The sequence below is a fragment of the Mytilus galloprovincialis genome, chromosome 13 (assembly GCF_965363235.1).
Source record: "Mytilus galloprovincialis chromosome 13, xbMytGall1.hap1.1, whole genome shotgun sequence".
NCBI classification, from domain to species: Eukaryota; Metazoa; Mollusca; class Bivalvia; order Mytilida; family Mytilidae; genus Mytilus; species Mytilus galloprovincialis.
In genome coordinates, this window is record NC_134850.1 from 15,068,251 (window position 1) to 15,088,668 (window position 20,418).

The window sequence follows — 20,418 nt, forward strand, 5'->3', positions numbered from 1 at the left end:
TTTTGGTATTCAACCTACCATCAGTAGTCATTTCGAGAAAAAGGTCTAAATATGAAGCAGATTTATCTGTGTCGGTAGTATCTTTAATTTCAAGTTCACTTGGATATATTAAATGTAAGTGATCACTGAATCTATTATCATTAACAGACAGTACATCTTCAATATACCGAAAGGTGAAATTAAAAGACTGGGCTAACTTCTTTTCTCCTTTCTGTACAAGCCCTTGGATAAATTCTGCTTCATAGGAATACAAAAACAAATCTGCAAGTAGAGGAGCGCAATTGGTACCCACTGGGATTTCAATAGTCTGTTGGAAGACTAAACCTCCAAATTCAACAAATATGTTGTCAATTTAAAAGTCCAGCATGACAGTGATATCCTCTTCGGTGTATTTTTTGCTTGACCCTGTATGATTTTTCACAAAGTAAGCTGAATTTCTGCCCAAAACTAGATGATATTTAAAACGTCTAGTGCCAGCCTTTTTGTTAAAGAAACATAGGCTGACGAGGTCTTTCAGTCGAGCTTTAAGTTTTTAGTATGTGGAATAGTGGTATAAAGAGTTGAAAAATCAAAGGTTTTAATGTTGGTACACTGTTTTAATAAATGAGATTGTAAATTCACCAATAACTCTTTTGATTTTTTCAATATCCACATCTGATTAACACCACTTCTTGAATATGTCGTTTCGGAATATTTCTGAAGTCCTACTTTGACTGCAGTGAGTATGGCAGTAAGAAATTTAGAAAGGGGTTTAGTGAAACACTTGTAAGAACCTGCAATATACCTTTCCTTATAAGGATTCTTGTGGTGCTTAGGAATCAATATAAGGATTTAAATTTAATACTGCAAATACGGAAATTAAAGTTACTACTGATTTGGTTCTAATATTATTGACTTTTCTGAAACCGGAAGTGATCTTTCCACACTTCGATTTTCTTTCTTGCTCATTAGAAATGATTATTTATAATTTGTGCCGGTAAAAAAGATACATATATGTTTTCCTTTATAGTTAATGAACAACTACTAATAATTTCTATTACATTCACTTCTTTGATTGAAATTCCTGTGATAGAATAACTGGAAGCAGTACAAATCATCAAGTGGGCGTATCATCAGGGACATCGCGTCACTTTTCTTGGGTTTAATCACTAAATATTTTGATATAACCCACAATCAAACAAATTAACACAGATTTGGTCTGCTGAATAACTGGTATAGGTCAAAATTAAATCTTATATCTGTGTTTTTTTTACACTCATTCTATTCAATAATTATTTATGTCGGTTAAAATCTCATTAGAGCTTATGTTTGTCTATGTTTGTATACCTTGCCGACTCTAAATAAAGCTTATTTATTATTATAATAGCTCTGGTTGATTCGCCCAGTTGATGTTTCCAGTTTGTTCTCCAAGTCTTTGACGTGATGCTCCCTAGCCCTTGATATGTTGGCCCTGTTGACTGTTCTCCAAGTCTTTGACGTGATGCTCCCTAGCCCTTGATATGTTGGCCCTGTTGACTGTTCTCCAAGTCTTTGACGTGATGCTCCCTAGCCCTTGATATGTTGGCCCTGTTGACTGTTCACACCCAGTGGTTTCATTATCTTTCATGTTGACTGGTACTTTCCTCGTTTCTAGGTGGTACTTTTCAATTTATTCCATGAATATCTTATATAAAAATTCCTACATTTAGGCAGTACTTGTCAATATCATAGGAGGGTAAAAGTACCGGGTACCGCCTCCTAATGAATGGCCTGCTGACACCAGCTTCTTTATCCCAATTTGATTAAACAATGTTATTTGGTCCAGAATAATATGTAAGCAAAAACAAATGAGTGGATAGATGATTGTTGATCAAATGTAAATGTTTTTGTTATGATTTGCTCAGCTAATTGTTTTGAAAGTTTATATGCACATATAAACCTTTCTTTATCGTTGTGTTGCTATTAACATGATTGAACAAAATAAATAATCTTGCTGTGGCTTCTTTAATTTCCAATGAGACAAATTGTGTTCTTAAACAAATAATTGAAAGCTCTGCATTACAGGAACTAAAAAAGTCAAGAACTTGATACAATTTATGAGGCATCTGTTTTAGTCTACCAGTCAATGTTCTTCAACTTCGTAATTTATTTGGCCTTTAAAGCTTTTTTTTTATTTGAGCTTCACTGATGAGTCTTTTGTATACCGTTGATGAAACGTTTGTCAGGTGCAAATACAAAATTTCAATCCTAGTATCTATGATCATGATAATGAGTTCAATCATCCTATCGTCATATTTGACTCAACTTGTCTCATGGTATTACATGTACTTTGTTTCTTGATGTGGTACATGGTAACACGGTTACTCATTTATTGATCAAAGTTATTTCTCACAGTACTTTATTATTAATATTATGTTTATCTTTTATGGGTTATACATGTTTGAACCTGTAAAAAAGTTGTTTTTTACTTTACAAAATATACAGTAAAGATCAGTATACCCTTTGAAACTGATATATAAATGTTTTCTTAAATTATTTATCCATTGGTAGTGTACACTGAACTAAATATCAGGTAAAACTTATACATACAATCAAGGTTTTTCTATACATGATGTATTTTTGGTTTTCAGGTAACAGAAAAATAAAGAAATGATTGGTGGACTATTTATTTACAACCACAAAGGAGAGGTCCTCATATCCAGGGTATACAGAGATGATATTGGGTAAACTTATCAAATTAAAGTTTTATAAATAATGATTGTGAAAAAGGTTATTCTAGTGTTCATTCTTTCATGTTGTTTCACAAACTGAATTAAGGTAGCACAGTACAAAGATTTTATACCTCCAATGCCCCAGTTTTAAAATGCTGTAACTTTCTTTATAATGCTTGAAAATTTATTAAATTGGTATTTATGGATAGCTAACAGATTATTACTCTTTCAAATTAATGCAATGTTAGTATTGTACAACAATTATGTAATCAATTATAATTTTAACTGTGTCTACAAAATTTTACAAGAAATTTACACTTTCAATTGAAATTAGCTTCTTCATGGATACCCAGAGAGGGTTGATTTTATACTATGTTGTTCCTATAGCCATTGTCTACAAAAGAGTGTCTCAGATTTTGGATAGAATGTAGAGATCAAATTTTACACCTTATCAAACAATCTCTACTTTTATGTGGTAAGGATATTTACACTCATTACAGATTTATGACAGAATAGAATACAATAGCCATAATTTGAGACACCCTTTTGTAGCTCCTACTGTGTTGATTAAGATAACGTTAAAATTTCTTGTGTAGTTATAGAGATGACAGAGCTAAATTCATACAAGTGAACTGACCAAGATTTTGCCGTTAATTACATAATAATTGTAACATAATGATTGCAGAACAAAAATATTGCATTCATTTAAAAGATTAATCTTTTATTTATCTATATATACCTCTTTTATTAATTTACATGCAGTCATAAGAAAGTTACAGCATATTAAAGGTTGGAGATTGGAAGTAAAAAATCTTTGCATTGTGCTACCTTAAGTCAGACAGACTTTATGACACAATAATATATTATTTTCTTTGTTGAATAGCTCAACAATGAAACAAAACTGGATGCTTTGCAAAATGTCGTTCCCAATTCTAAGACATAAATTACCCCCCCTTCCCCAATCTACACCTGAACTTATGTTTAATATCATGCATGTCAAATATTTCATTATTGAGCAGTGGCTAAAAAGTATATGTAATTTTCCTTTTTCAGGGCAACAATTTTGTTGTATGAACATTTCATCATTTTCTTAAGAAATTAAACTTTGTCTTTGTTTTCAGTATCCACTCAAAGATTGCTTTTATTTTGATATGTTAATTATTTGTGAACAATACTATAATTAGTGGTAGAGTTGTGCTACATGTATTCTGCAATCATTTACAAAAAGTATTGCTGCCTTATATTTCAGACGAAATGCAGTTGATGCATTTAGGGTCAATGTCATTCATGCCAGACAACAAGTCCGTTCACCTGTAACCAATATTGCCAGAACCAGTTTTTTCCACATCAAAAGGTCCAACATCTGGTTAGCCGCAGTAACCAAACAGAATGTCAATGCCTCTATGGTGTTTGAGTTTCTTCTCAAGATGGTGGAAGTCATGCAGTCTTATTTTGGCAAAATAACAGAAGAAAATATAAAAAATAACTTTGTTCTAATTTATGAAATTTTGGACGGTGAGTTTTACTAGCAGTTGACAAATTCATGAGGCTGAACAAAATATAGCTCCAAATTTAAACAAAGTACAGTGAATCCTGCTTAATCCAACATCCTGCTTCAACCGAGACATTTTCATGGTCCCAAAATATGCCAATCCTTGAAGAAAAAAACCTGAGTATTACGACATCCTGCTTTAACTGAGACATTTTCATGGTCCCAAAATATGCCAATCCTTGCAGAAAAAAACCTGAGTATTATGACACCCTGCTTAATCTGACATTTTTTCAGGTTTCCCAGTGCAGACTGTGCCAAACTGTTTTAGGGTTTGTCAGACCTAAAGTGAAATTTGGACTTTTCTACTATATATTCAACCAAAATATCTTAAAATTTCTGTCTGTCCGAAAGGAATTTTTGTCTGACATTTTGTCAGTCAGACAGAGTTTGGGATACACTGCGTGTGTGTTGGATTACATAGGTTACACTGTATATCTCTGATGTCCCAAAACATCTTAGAAAAAATCTCACTAAAAAGTGCTCACTACTTTCATAAAAACTGGTAGATATGCAAAACCTATAATACCCTCTAATGAGAGATATTATATATTTTACAAAGTTTATGCTGTAAACATGGTAAATGAGATACATTTTTGTTGAGCCTTCGACTTTAGTCGAAAAAGCGAGACAAAGCGATCCTACATTCCGTCGTCGGTGTCGTCGGCGTCCACAAATATTCACTCTGTGGTTAAAGTTTTTGAAATTTTAATAACTTTCTTAAACCAAACTGGATTTCTACCAAACTTGGACAGAAGCTTGTTTATGATCATAAGATAGTATCCAGAAGTAAATTTTGTAAAAATAAAATTCCATTTTTTCCGTATTTTACTTATAAATGGACTTAGTTTTTTCTGCAGGGAAACATTACATTCACTCTGTGGTTAAAGTTTTTAAAAGCTTAATAACTTTCTTAAACTATCCTGGGTTTGTACCAAACTTGGACAGAAGCTTATTTATGATCATAAGATAGTATCCAGAAATAAATTTTGTAAAAAGATATATCCATTTTTTCTGTAATTTACCTTTAAATGGACTTAGATTTTCTTCCAGTTAACATTACATACAGTCTGCAGTTTAAGTTTTTAAAACATTTATTAGATTCATAAACTATCCTGGATTTTTACCAAACTTTGACAGAAGCTTCTTACAATCAAAAGATAGTACCAAGAGGAATATTTTTATTTATTTTTTTTCCTCATTTTTGTTGAGCCTGCGATTTACAGCAAAAGTAGGCGAGACACTGGGTTCCGCGGAACCCTTACAATTTTTTTTAATCAAATGCCCCCAAAATTAGATCTAAATATAAAATCAAGGATTAGATACAAATATTTTGAATGCAAATTTTTATCAAAATTGTTATCTCAAATTCCCCCCAAAAAATGAATCCTGTTTGTGTGTATATTAAAGAAGCACTTGATTTTAGTATTTTATACCAAATATTTCTAGACACATTTTTAGCTGAGATCAAAACCCATAAGTGGCCTTCAACTGTTTTCTGCTCTTTTGTCAGGTTGTTGTCTGTTTGACACATTTCCTGTTTCCATTATCAATTTATTAAAACTAATACATTAAAATATGTGTTCAATATTATATTTATAAAATAAAAGTCAATAAATGTGTTTTTATACATGTAGTATTGTAAATATATTAGTCACAAGAAGAAATCCTTTATTAATCTATACCCAGGGATGATTCCACTATATAGTTTAGGGCCGCTAAGCGGCCCCAAAAAAATGTACATGAAAATGAATTCCCAATTCAGGAAAATAAAATAAAAATGGATATTTCCGGAAAAGTTTCTGTCACCGATTAAGGCAACTATAATTTTTCATAGTTTGTTGTATAAACGTTTTAAAATCCGGATAAGAATGTGTTTACAATCGCTTTTTATTAACAACGATTTAATTATGTCAACATGTGGCAAACAATTTTAGCAGCCGATTCAATTGATTAATATGTCACAGTATGGGAGTATTCGATCTTGTAAAAGCAGATCGCTCAGCAGGTTGATAATATTGGGTGTCAAAGCAGACCTCGGCAGAGAGCAAATTCAAATTTTGATATGACATTGATGGATAAAGTTTAATGGGCGCCGATCTCGTAAAAGCAGATCGCCCAGCAGAGCCGGTTATATAATATGATGAAAACTTGTTTTGTTAAAGAAAATATTTCCTCAAAAGACAAAAGTTTGAGCTTTTTTTGAAAATAATGTTGATGATAGACCATTCATGAAATACGATGTCATCATTATGGAACTATTTCAAAAGTTTTGAAGATGATCCGAATAATTTTAAAGAACACTGGTTCAATGCTTTAAATATCTTATCAATTAAATATATGAACGTTTGTAATTGCTTTTCTGAATTCGACAATTGACCAGTTCAATTTGAAATCCATTTGAATCAAGGTAAATTTATAGAGATGACCTGCTGTTGAAAAAATACCCGATGAATGATTTTTTTCAGTGGTTGTATCACAAGCCCAGTAGTCAGCACTTTTTGTGCTGACATGAATTGTCATTGATATGGTTATATTTATAAATTTACTGTTTATAAATTTTTGAATTTTTTGAAATACTAAGGCTTTTCTACCTCAGGCATAGATTACCTTAGCTGTATTTGGCAAAACTTTTAGGAATTTTGGTCCTCAATGCTCTTCAACTTCGTACTTTATTTGGCCTTTTTAACTTTTTGGGATTTAAGCGTCACTGATGAGTCTTTTGTAGACCAAACGCGCGTCTGGCGTATATACTAAATTTAGTCCTGGTATCTATGATGAGTTTATTTATGTTAACTTAGCTGAAATATATGTTTTTGTAATAGGCCTAGGTAACTATAGCTAAGATGATAGACTAGTGCATCATGTTCAATGATATTCATGTAATAACAGTAGCCCATCCAGAATTATTCAAAATGTTACAACTTACATGAACATCAGTGTACAGGTTAAACTTAATAATATACATTTTCCGTTTTTACAGGAAAATAATGTTATTTCGTCTTAGATTTTATGCTTAAAAAATTCCCAATTTGATGTTCAAGGGACCCATTTGAAAACACCTGGAATCACCCCTGATACCATTTGTAAACTAATAAAACTTCAAGGAATTAACTTGTATGAGATGCAATCGTTAAATATATCTGTTTTTGGATCCTGCCTCTATTAATATTATACTCTTTGAAATAAAATATGTTTCCACTTTCCAATAAGATATTACAATTGAATTATATGGATATATTGTATATTTATTTTTCAGAGATCCTTGATTTTGGATATCCACAAAATACAGATGTAGGAATACTCAAGACATTTATCACTCAACAGGGTGTAAAATCTCAGTCTAAGGAGGAAACCAGTCAGATTACATCACAAGTTACTGGACAGATCGGCTGGAGACGAGAGGGAATCAAATATCGGAGGAATGAGTTGTTTCTTGATGTCCTTGAGTCGGTCAATTTGCTGATGTCACCACAAGGTAAGTTCTTGACCAATGTCCTTGCTATCTCTTCTGCCCTCAAACTGTAAAAATATGCCCTCGTTTCTCTTTCCAATGCCAAAACGACCACAACATATTTTGTCCGACCATCTAAATGGCTTCATATATACACAAATTTACAATAATCCATTTGTTTGTTTTAGACTTATTATAAAGGTAAGAAGATGTGGTATGATTTCCAGTGCTACAAATGTGGTATAATAGTTAAACGGCAACTTTACCAAACACCAAATGATGTAAAAGTTAACAACTATAGGTCACTATATAGCCTACAACAATGATCATAACCCATAAAGCAAATACAGCGCCACAGACAACAACCACTGAATTACAGGCTCCAAACTTGTGAAGCCAAATACATAATATGTTTGCATGGCATGAATTTTAAAGCTTATATTTTTCTGATTGTTTAAACATTTTATTTATTTTAGGTCAGGTATTGAGTGCCCATGTAGCTGGTAAGATTGTGATGAAGAGCTATCTGAGTGGTATGCCAGAGTGTAAGTTTGGCATCAATGACAAAGTTCTGGTGGAGAGTAAAGGAAAGAGTATAGATGATACTGGTAGAACAACAAAGTAAGAAATAAGATTGACTCAGACAAAAAACTGCAATATATTAACCACCAAAAATATTTTCTATTGTTGAAAATATAAAAAAAAATAAAAAAAAATAAAAAAAAATCTCCCTTCCTGCTACAATCAGTCAAGGACTATTCTAGAAAAAAAAAATACCAAACTGGTAGAAGGTTGGAAGGCACTTTTTATTGTCATACAATTGCATTTTACTTTGCATACATAACAACACAATTTGAACTTTTTGACCTGCCACCACCAATTAATACAAAAACAATTCAAGTGCCTTCAAAATAGCTTAACTGTTTTTGTTTGTAAATATTCAACCAAAGAAGTAGTGTTATTTTTATTGTTGTATACAAACAGTTAAATTAACCATAATCCTTTAGATTTTCAATCTGACTTTAAATTTATTATTTTTTTCTTCGTCTAGCTCTAACCCAAGTGGTAAGAGTTCTATAGCTATTGACGACTGTCAGTTCCACCAGTGTGTCAAACTGAGTAAATTTGAGACAGAACACAGCATTAGCTTTATTCCACCAGATGGAGAATTTGAACTCATGAGGTAAGTGAAATTGATAATCTTTAGATGTCCGTTGCATGAAGCCCTGTATAACATGAAGCCCTGTATATCAGGAGGGGCATTATATTTATCTTTGTTTTCTCGCACAACAATCATTAGAACAAATATTTTATTCCAATTACATAAAATTTGGAAAACATCCTAATACAGTAAAAACCTGTTCAAACCGAACACCAACAGGACTTTGTGTTTTGTTCGGTTTTCACAGGTGTTCGGATTGTAGAGGTAAACAAAAGCCGACACCAAAAAAACTTTGGCACTTACTGACAAGGGACAATAGGTGACTCAACAAACTACAATTTATTTTCATGTTTGATTTTAAACATAATTTATTCATTAAGATATGAAAAGGATTGAGCAACAGGCACAGCCTATAAAAGCTCTCTCCATATTACATGTACAAGGTATAATTCAATTATAACAACTGTATTTAAAATAATTCAATGTAGTGGAACATGCATGCTACTTATGAGCACACACGAGCAAATATATGTTTACAGTGTTACTTACTAAATGCAAAGTATATTTAAGTATATAGGCAATTACTCATCATTTATTCAAGAACCTTGAAACATGCAAATATCCTTTATAAGTCATTAGAAATATATATATATATGGCTTGAAAGAGACACTAAGCTTGTTTTCATGTTGATTTAGATGTAAATGTAAAAATACAAGTAGATGAAGATAGACTTACTGTTACATTTTTTTATAAATCAAACACCACCACGTCAATCACGCTCCTCGTTGTAAAAGTGTATAAATCGTCAAATAATGACGGACGAGGAATTCAAATTCAAATTCTGAGTCTCTGTCAATTCTGTAGTTGAATCGAGATTGTCATTTTCAGCACACACAAGTTCTCGAACTAAACTGGCCTCCCACTGATTGATACTTCGCTACAAGATAAAAGTGAAACAACAGCAGGGGTCCAGTTTGTTCTCGGACTTTATCATTGCTAAATAGCTAACAGAAGTCTGCAGGAGCATCTGAATTATATATATAGGCCTCTAAAGGAAATCCCGCATCCTGTAAACATAATTCGAAAGTCATCGACCTTGTTGTGTTGCACGACTTCTTAATCCAATGAAAGGCTTTAAACTATTATTTAATTAAACAGTTTAGCTACTGAATGGCAGTTATGAATTTGTGACTGTAAATATTTGAGTAACGTGCATTTAATTGATCTTAGGTAAAGTTCCTTCCGTTTCCTTTTCGGCAATGGGGGCAGCTGACCAGTTCACTGAATACATGGACACAAACATGCTAATTATATAGTTTGTATTAACAACTCACCAGTTAACCTCAAATACCCTCGGGGATACTCTGTCATCCTGTGTTTGTTTAACTAAATCATGCAAATAATTAAAAATACTTTTTTTTTTATTGCTATCAATGATTTTGACAGGTAATTTTCAAATACATATTTACTAATGAGCCTTCAAAAAGCGTTCGGAATTCGGTGTTGACAGGGTTTGGTTTTTTCAGGTTAGATTAACGTTAATCGATAGGGATATTATGTGGGACTTTAAAAAATTGTTCAGTTTAAAGTGAAATTCAGTTTTATCAGGGTTTGGTTTACCCAGGTTTCACTGTACTTATATAACAATTCATAGCCTCAATTTTTATCCCAGCTTGAAATGTCGTGATATAAAAACTAAAAGGATATGGGGTATTCATTCAAGACACAAATCAGTACAGTGATGCACGGCGAAAAACAAACAAAGAGCAAAGACAGCACTTTTAGTGAGTCATCATGTCTTTGTCTGCGTTGTCGTCGTCTGAAGACACTTTTAGTTTCCGGACAATAACTTACGTTTTAGTGAATGATCTCTATAAATTTTTACCAGAAGGTTCAATACCACTAAAGAAAGGTTGGGATTGATTTTGGGGGTTATAGTCCTAATAGTGTAGGAATTAGGGGCCAAAAAGGGGGCCCAAATAAGCATTTTTGTAGTTTTCAAACAATTACTTGTGTTTAAGTGTATGAATCTCTCTGAAATTATATCACAAGTTTCCATACCATGAAGGGATGGTTAGTATTGACTTTTGGGAGTTATGGCTCAAAATGTTTTGTAATAAGGGGCAAAAAAGGGGAAAAACTAGGTTTTTCTGGTCAATGGAAAATTATGACAATTTAAAAGCAGCGAAAGGGAGGTTATTAAAAAAAAATTAACATACAATGTTGGGTATGTTTGGATTAACCACCTTTACACTAATTGTTTAAATTATGTATAAGGAAATATCAGGTTTGGGACTAATTGCAAAAAAAAAGGGGGGTGGTAGAAGTTTTAATTTTTTTCTCCAAATTTCTCAAATTCCAAATTTTTGAAAAGTTTGAAGAACAAATCTTGTATTGCGCCATAGATTTGTAAGATCTTGACATTTGCTTTGTGTCAGAAACCTATATTATGTCAAAAATTTGATCACAATCCAAAGTTAGAGTTGTATCAAGCTCGAATGTTGTGTCCATACTTGCCCTAACTGTTCAGGGTTTGACCTCTGCGGTCGTATAAAGCTGCACCCTGTGGAGCACATGGTTTCCTTTCCTTTCTATAATAATTATGTTATTTCTCTCTGCCACTTATTCATGTATCTAATTTCTTTTTACTGGTATTATTTTCAATAAATAGTTATGCACTCAATACATTTTACTGCTTTGATATATTTTTGTGATTTTTTTCTTCATAGTCCCATTTTCTACCTTAAATGGACTATAAGACTAAAATCTGTGGTTCTGAAAAGTGTGTTAATTTTTTTAAATTTGGTTTTACTCCTTAAACAGAAAAGAAAAAAACTGTTTGTGAATTTACCATCCTTTCAAATTCTGAACACTTAACTTCCAACATGCAAATACATGAACTAAATTTTTTATTTTTAAGATATCGTACAACAAAAGACATCAGTCTACCATTCCGAGTAATTCCATTGGTTAGAGAAGTTGGGCGATCCAAGATGGAGGTCAAAGTTGTTGTCAAGTCAAATTTCAAGCCATCATTGTTAGCACAGAAAGTAGAAGTAAGTATGAGGCCTCTCATGGGGGTGTCCAAGTATTCACATAATCACATAATTACAAATTAGTTGCCAATATACATGAATATAATCACATAATCATTAATTATTTTTTTAAACAAGATTATCAAATAATAAAAAAATGCTGTCCCAGATTATCAAAAAACAAATAATAATGAAATATTTTGTCTGGTAATCAAATAATGACTATAACTATGTCCCGGTAACTACATAATCAACCATGAGGAGGCTCAAGTATGCTGAAAGTGTGATTTCAGATCTACCAATACTTGGACTTTGTTTTGTTTTGTATTTTTGGATATAAAAATATATTTCCTGATAAATACGCAAAAGTAACACATAAAATCTGACAGTAATTTGAGACTGCATCAGCCATTTTGTGTGTATACACATAGTGAACTGAAAAATGTTGAACCATGTTAAACCTTCCATACTTTTCATATTACTGCCTCATTATAATAATTTATGATAATATATACCCAGTTTTCCCCTTATTTAAGTTTTTGAAGAATATAATAATAGTTCTGATATAGGGAATAGGAATCGGATGTTTAGAACTAAATTAAAACAAAAATACCCATCCCACCCCCCAAAAAAACAAAAACAAAACATCAACCAAATTTAGTCTGTTTTAAAAAAAAATCTTTTACAGCTTTATTATTCCCCCATAGAAATTATTTATTTTTAAATATAAATAAATCACCTAAGACTTAGGGACGACATCAAAAGATCGATGTAGGATAAAAAACTTAAATCAAATAGTTTGGGGGTAGGGGGTCAACATTGCTGCAAGTTTTGTTAATCTAAAATCGATTTTACATATATCCCTATTGGTCAATCAATTTTTCCCAAATTAAGTTAAGAGGGGGGGGGTGTGGGGGTCAGTGAAAAAACTATGTGAATTAAGTTTTTTATCCTTCATTGAACTTTTGATGTCGTCCCTTAGAGAGTCAGGGGTCTTCTTGAAAACTTGTACATTAAAAACTAGGGTCATTATGTTGGTCTAAAACAGCAGTTTGCACATTTGTTTCACATGTTCTGATCTATGAATATGCATGTAATAGTTGTCACTTGAAATAAACAGCATATTCCATCCATTTATGCTTGAAGAGCTGCACCTTCTGCAGTGTAAACTATCTAACAATGACAATAATTTTTTGGGTTATTTAGGAAAATTCTTTTATAGCATAGAATATCAACTATCATGTAAATCAATATTTCAGGTACGCATTCCAACCCCATTGAACACGAGCGGTGTACAGGTTATTTGTATGAAAGGAAAAGCTAAATACAAAGCTAGTGAAAATGCAATTGTGTGGAAGTAAGTACAACTATGTATTGTGTCTTTCTATGTTGTGATGTTACACTATTGTTTCAGGTAAGGGTGAAGGTTGGTACATATTCAAACATTTAAACCTGCTGTATTTGTTTGCACCTGTACTAAGTCAGGAACCTGATGTTCAGTAGTTGTGGTTTGTTGATGTGGTTCATAAGTGTTTCTTGTTTTTTATATAGATTAGACCGTTGGTTTTTATACGACCGCAAAAATTGAAATTTTTTCGTCGTATATATATTGGTATGACGTCGGCATTGTCGTCGTCTGAAGACATTTGGTTTTCGCACTATAACTTTAGTATAAGTAAATAGAAATCTATGAAATTTAAACACAAGGTTTATGACCATAAAAGGAAGGTTGGGATTGATTTTGGGAGTTTTGGTCCCAACAGTTGGTCCGAGTACACAGTTATCGTCCTTTGATTTTCGTTGTCCACGAAGTCCTTAGTGTGGACAGTGTGTTACTTGCCAATTTTTGTTATACCCATTCCAAATTTATTTCTCCATGTTTTATGCCTCATATAGCAAGTTGGGGGGTGAAATGACACTGTAAAAAAATTTGGGTCATAAATATTAATGTAAAGTAGTGATTAGGTCCAGCTGAAAAAGGTAAAAAATTAGCACTTCGGAAGCTGTCAAAAGATTTCAAGACCCCCTTAACATAAACGTGTCCATATTTTGAGTTAGAGCTGATGAAGTTTTCTATAATTTTGATATAATTTGTCCCAGAAGTAGTACAACACACTGTAAAAATATTATTGAGAAAGCGCAGGTGGGATTTTTAAATTTTCATTTATTGTCTAAAAGAAATGCACTACGAAATAACTGTGTACTCGGACCAGTTTAGGAATAAGGGGCCAAAAAGGGCCCAAATAAGCATTTTTCTTGGTTTTCGCACAATAACTTTAGTATAAGTAAACAGAAATCTATGAAATTTTAACATAAGGTTTATGACCACAAAAGGAAGGTTTGGAATGATTTTGGGAGTTTTGGTCCCAACAGTTTAGGAATAAGGGGCCAAAAAAAGGTCCCAAATAAGCATTTTTCTTGGTTTTTGCACAAAACAGGCTATTATTTGAACTCGGAATTATTTTTAATTATGGAATTTACATAATTTCTTGTGTTGGAATTTTTTTTATAAATTCCATGTTTATTTTGTATTATTATGTTTTGAGCGGAGCATAACACTTTCCACACAGTGTATTTTGTATAGATAGTGTTGTGCGTGGCACAATACATTCTATTGAAAATGTGCTATCTTCTTTGTAATAGAAAGTGTTGTGTGCGGCACAGAACATTATAATACAGAATGAACATAATTATAATTCATTAAAAATTTCTAACACAAGAAATAATGCAAATTCCATAATTAAAAATAATTCCAAGTTCAAATAATAGCCTGTTACAATAACTTTAGTATAAGTAAATAGAAATCTATGAAATTTTAACACAAGGTTTATGACCTCAAAAGAAAGGTTGGGATTGATTTTGGGAGTTTTGGTCCCAACAGTTTAGGAATTAGGGTCCAAAAGGGTCCAAAATTAAACTTTGTTTGATTTCATCAAAAAATGAATTATTGGGGTTCTTTGATATGCCAAATCTAACCGTGTATTTAGATTCTTAATTTTTGGTCCTGTTTTCCAATTGGTCTACATGAAGGTCCAAAAAGTCCAAAAAAAAAATAGTTTGATTTTAACAAAAATTGAATTCTTGGGGTTCCTTGATATGCTGAATCTAAACATGTACTTAGATTTTTGATTATGGGCCCAGTTTTCAAGTTGGTCCAAATCAGGGTCCAAAATTAAACTTTGTTTGATTTCAACAAAAATTGAATATATGGGGTTCTTCAATATGCTGAATCTAACCATGTATTTAGATTTTTAATATTTGGGCCGGTTATCAAATTGGTCCACATTGAGGTCTAAAGGGTCTAAAATTGAACATTATTTGATTTCATCAAAAATTGAATTTTTGGGGTTCTATGATATGCTGAATCTAACCATGTATTTAGATTTTGGATATTGGACCATAATAGGTAAATGTCCAATTTAAAATTTTTAAGTTTTTAAGTTTAAGTTCTTAGACCACATTCATCCTGTTTCAGAAACCTATGTTGTGTCAACTATTTAATCACAATCTAAATTCAGAGCTGTATCAAGCTTAAATGTTGTGTCCATACTTGCCCCAACTGTTCAGGGTTCGACCTCTGCGGTCGCATAAAGCTGCACCCTGCGGAGCATCTGGTTCCTGTTTGAATGGTTTTACACTAGTAATTTTTTGGGCCCTATATAGCTTGCTGTTTTCGGTATGAGCCAAGATTCCATGTTGAAGACCCTACTTTGACCTTTAATGGTTTGTTTTTACAAATTATGACTTGGATGGAGAGTTGTCTCATTTGCACTCATACCACATCTTCTTATATCTTTTGTTGTTTTTTATTGTTAAATATTAAGAAATTGAATTATGCATTAGCTATGAATTATATAAAAACAGTAAAAATTATTAATGAAAGTGAAATAGTGGGATAAAATTTCCTTTTTAGCGGCCAGTTTGGTTCAATATTGTCAAAATAAGCAAAGAAAATCACTTATGAATTATTTACTTGCAAGTGAAAAATTTGACCTCATTGAATCCCCATTCATGTGACCTACACATACACAAAGCATTAAAAAATATTTTTTAAAATGTTAATATGAATTCAAGACAAACCTAGAAAACCTTTTACTGTTCTTCAGTTATGTCCTTTTATAACTTTATATGATCTTATATGATATGCAAGCCATTGTAACATTCCCGCGATATAGCCTTGTTGTGCTAATGTGGCGTAAAGCAACCAACAATCAATCAATACATTCCCCGTTTAATTTTTTGTTACACAATGTGGCTATCTATTTATATCTATATTTATGTTTATATCAGTTTATAAAACTCTTAGCAGTCTTGAGAGGTGTAGTCAATGGTAAATTAGAAGGCATCTAGACTAAAATACAAACAAAATGTTGATACATATTATCAAGTCCATGCACCATAAACCGTCTATTTTAGACTAATTATTTATTTTGATATACATTAAGTATGTTGTAAATCAAATATGAAAATTTTAAGAGCTACTATAACATTTATTTTATCTGTCAAAGCTGTATTTAATATCATATCTTTAAATTTTTTGTACTAATAGAGAAAAAAAACCCAGTCTTCATGAAACAACAGGTAAACACATAAACATGTGAAGTTTTACACTCATGTTTTGAGATCTTAATTGTCTTCATTTTTAGCTCACCGGGGCCCAAAGGGCCCCATGTCAGCTAATGCCATCACTTGGTGTCCGTCATCACCTGTCATCTGTCTTCGTAAACTATTTTAAAAATCTTCTCCTCTGAAACTTCAGGGCCAAATACCTTCAAACTTTAACTAAATGTTCCTTATGGTATCTAGTTTATAAAATGTATTTGAAGTTTTGATCCATTGACGGCTTATATCTCAAAAACTAAAGCTATAAGAGCAATTCTGACATGGGGAAAAACTGTTCAATTGGTCAAGATCTATCAGACCTGAAATTTTCAGACGAATCAAACAACCCATTTTTGGGTTGCTGCCACTAAATTGGTAGTTTTTAGGAAATTTTGCAGATTTTTGTTATTATCTTGAATATAATTATAGATAGGTCATAGATATAAACTGTAAAAAGCAATAATGTTCAGCAAAGTAAGATGTACAAAGAAGTTTATTGGACCAAAATTGTCAATTGATCCCTTAAGGAGTTATTGCCCTTTTAGGACCATTTTACACACTTTGTTCATCAAGTTTGATAACATTTAAGAATCTTCTCCTCTGAAATGCAGGTGAGCGATTCAGGCTGTTGAGAGCCTCTTGTTTTACAGTGGCATGCAATTCATAAAATGTTTGCTCTTTCTGTAGAATAAAGAGAATGGGAGGTATGAAAGAATGCCAGCTGAGTGCAGAGATTGAACTATTAAATACCAATGAGAAGAAAAAGTGGACCAGGCCTCCAATCTCTATGAACTTTGAGGTAAAAATTGTATTTTTACACTGGATTCCTTTATTTTCGTGGATACCAGGGGTTAAGAAATTTTGTTATAGCTCACTAGCCCAGGGCTAATTGGTTGCAAGATTTTAATAGCCCTGTTGGAAGAACTACTAGCCCAACAAAACTGACCTGCTAGCCCTAGTATGCCTTACAAATTCAGAGTTTGCTGCAATAACAATGAATTCTATAAACTTAACAATTTTTATCCATTCACGGCATTGTACAGTAGATTTTTGCAAATTGGATATTCAAAACTTATATCAGCAAAAAATATTCCATTAGCGTATATATTCAATTAATCGATAATTGAATATTCACTGAAAATTCTGATATAATGAGTTGACCAAATCCGGGGATGATACAAGTCTTGACCACTGCTATACGTGGGTATGTAAAAGGATTGGAGGGGGTTTTATCAGATACAATAGCATCATCACGTTTTTGTAAAAGAATTATCAGCACATGTTTCAAATTTATATCTGAAAAAAGTCAGGTTTCTGCTGTCAAAAGGGATTCACATTTATATTGCAATAAATTAATCAGAAGGAGGTAAAATCAGGTTGCATAAGCAATGTACAATACCACCCCCTGTACTGACACATCGATATTGAAAGTACAAGATCCACCCAGAGTTATTTGTTCTATTTTAAAACTTGTACAAATCAGTTCAAATTCTGGGAATCCCGGATGACGTAGTTGAATCTGATTGGATAAGATAGAAAAGTGATAAGGGGATTTCCCCCTTTCAATTTTAGAAACGCAAAGATTTTTTTGTTACTAGTCCGTTTTGTGTTACAAGTCTTGGTTGCCCGATGTCTAAATGTTGTAGTCCCGGGCGTCGGGCTAGTGGATTTCTTAACCCCTGGGATACCAATTTTCGTGGATTGATGAAAACTCGATTTTCGAAGGAAATTTAATTTCGTGGGTAGATGAAAACTTGTATACTTTTATGGACATTTAATGTTGTAGTTTTGCCCAAGTCTGCAAACAACCTTATGGCAAATTTGAAATGCATTGAACATTTCAATTTGTGGTTCACCTATACCCATGAAATCCATGATAATTGATATCCAATAATTAATCCACAATATCCTACTAAGTTTGGGGGATATATAGAAATCATCCTGTCTGTCCATGTGCTGACTTAGCACAAATTCTTCATAACAACTGAATGGATATTGTTAAAACTTTACACAGTTGTAGAAAACTATTTCAAGATATGAAAAAAAGTGATGTAATCCTGATCCAGTATGAAGAGGGGAGATAATCAATATAAAAGAACTATTGTAGAGCACAGAAATCCTTTTGTGAGTGTTCATCACAGTTGTCATATTACTCAATTGTTTCTTTTGAGTTCTTGTACAAATATTTTAAATTTTGAATCATTTAGAATTGTCAGATAGCTTGGAAGCAATTCATGACTTCAAAGGATCATGGGTAGTTTCATTGGTTGTACACCAAAAAAACTTAACACATTTGGCGTGAAACTCATTGTGTAGGACATTGTTAATCAGATTCAAGGTTTTGTTGCAAGCATTTGAATACATTTTTCAGAAAATACATAATATTTTGAATTTGTGAATTCTATAAAATAAGTGTATTTTTTAATTGCAGGTACCCTTTGCTCCTTCAGGCTTCAAAGTTCGCTATCTAAAAGTGTTCGAACCTAAACTGAACTATAGTGACCACGATGTGATAAAGTGGGTCAGATATATCGGCAGGAGTGGGTTGTACGAGACCAGATGTTGATAAAATCAGCAACAGAGAGTTTTAAGGAAGAATGATGTGAATTCTGGAGAAGGAATAATACTGAACATATTTACTCATTACTAATTGATGTTTAGTAAACTTGCATATTGTGTATCCACCATTTATAAAAAATTGAAAGCATTGTGGGTAATAGATGTTACTAAGTTGATGTTATTGGGCATTAGTATTCTTTACACTGGATATTAAGCCATAATGTACAAATAATATACTTCTGTCACTTGAGTATTCATAAAAATTATATTTTGAAAGTATAAATTAGATGTAGTTTTACATCTTTTTTCCATAAATCTTTAATGTTTATCATCTAGACAATAAACTTTAAAAAAGGTAATGGTAGGACCAGAGTGAAAGCATTATTGAGGATTCAGTCATTTAGGTGTAATAACTATTAAAAAACTACCCACAGTGCTTTTAATATTAAAAGATGAATAAAAATGTAGAATAATCTTTTTTTGTTATACATATATCTGAAAGAAAGGTTGACATGGAGAAATAATGTTTAGCTAGTAGAGAATATATTAAAATGTTTATTGATTGATTGTATATCAGTTCATGTATAAGAAATAGTCTTTTAAAATTCAATTAAGGATGTAGTTAGGTGATCTAAGGTAAAAGTAAATAAATCAATAATTCAAAATTGATACTTTAAGCTGGAAGAGTATTAGTTAAGGATCAAAATAAACTTAAAAATATTGATAGGTCATGGAGCTCCTTTTCCAGATATTTGATTTATAAAATATGGCAGAAAAAGGACTACTTTTACCTTATATTTGCATTGGTATTATTTGGGTCTCAAATCAACAGAAAGAAAATCAAGAATCTGCTTAAATTTGTCAAATCACCTTTTATGAGCTATGAAGTCTTATGTTAAAAGATAAATAGGTTGTTATGGGGCAAAATATTTTACCTTGTGTCGTATGGAAAAACACAAAGGAGTCCAAACATTTGGCACTTATTCCAAAACCTCACTTAAAGACCAAACAGCCTATTCAGTTCTACCAGTGATTTATCAGAATTTATCTTAAAGTTTTGTGTAAAGGTATTTCATGATTTGAGGAACAAAATATGATAAAAACATTCAGGGTAACCGACTTAGTTTTGTCACTATAGCAAAAAAGTTTCATGTTTTCCTGAATATTAACATGATATTTGCTTGATATCTAATCTCTCAAAAAAATACTTTATATCAAACCTACAAGCATAATTCTTGTTTCACTTTAAACAGTAGATTTGTGGCTATCAAATACAGGTTCAAGAGTTTAAGACTCATATTGTTTTGATCTTTAAAAATATGATTTATTTCATTCTCGCCATAAATAAAACATAAAATGAAAAATG

General features: G+C 32.1%; 1 protein-coding gene across 1 annotated transcript; it reads left to right on the forward strand.

Annotated features, from left to right (window-relative positions):
• Nucleotides 1–883: 883 nt before the first annotated feature.
• Nucleotides 884–19,525, forward strand: LOC143056952 (AP-2 complex subunit mu). Its single transcript, XM_076230164.1, has 10 exons — nt 884–976; nt 2,610–2,702; nt 3,940–4,205; nt 7,499–7,717; nt 8,170–8,314; nt 8,745–8,876; nt 11,777–11,912; nt 13,151–13,248; nt 17,181–17,292; nt 18,925–19,525. The coding sequence occupies exons 2-10, from the start codon at nt 2,629–2,631 to the stop codon at nt 19,057–19,059; spliced, it is 1,317 nt and encodes a 438-aa protein (XP_076086279.1). The 5' UTR covers nt 884–976; nt 2,610–2,628; the 3' UTR covers nt 19,060–19,525.
• Nucleotides 19,526–20,418: the final 893 nt, after the last annotated feature.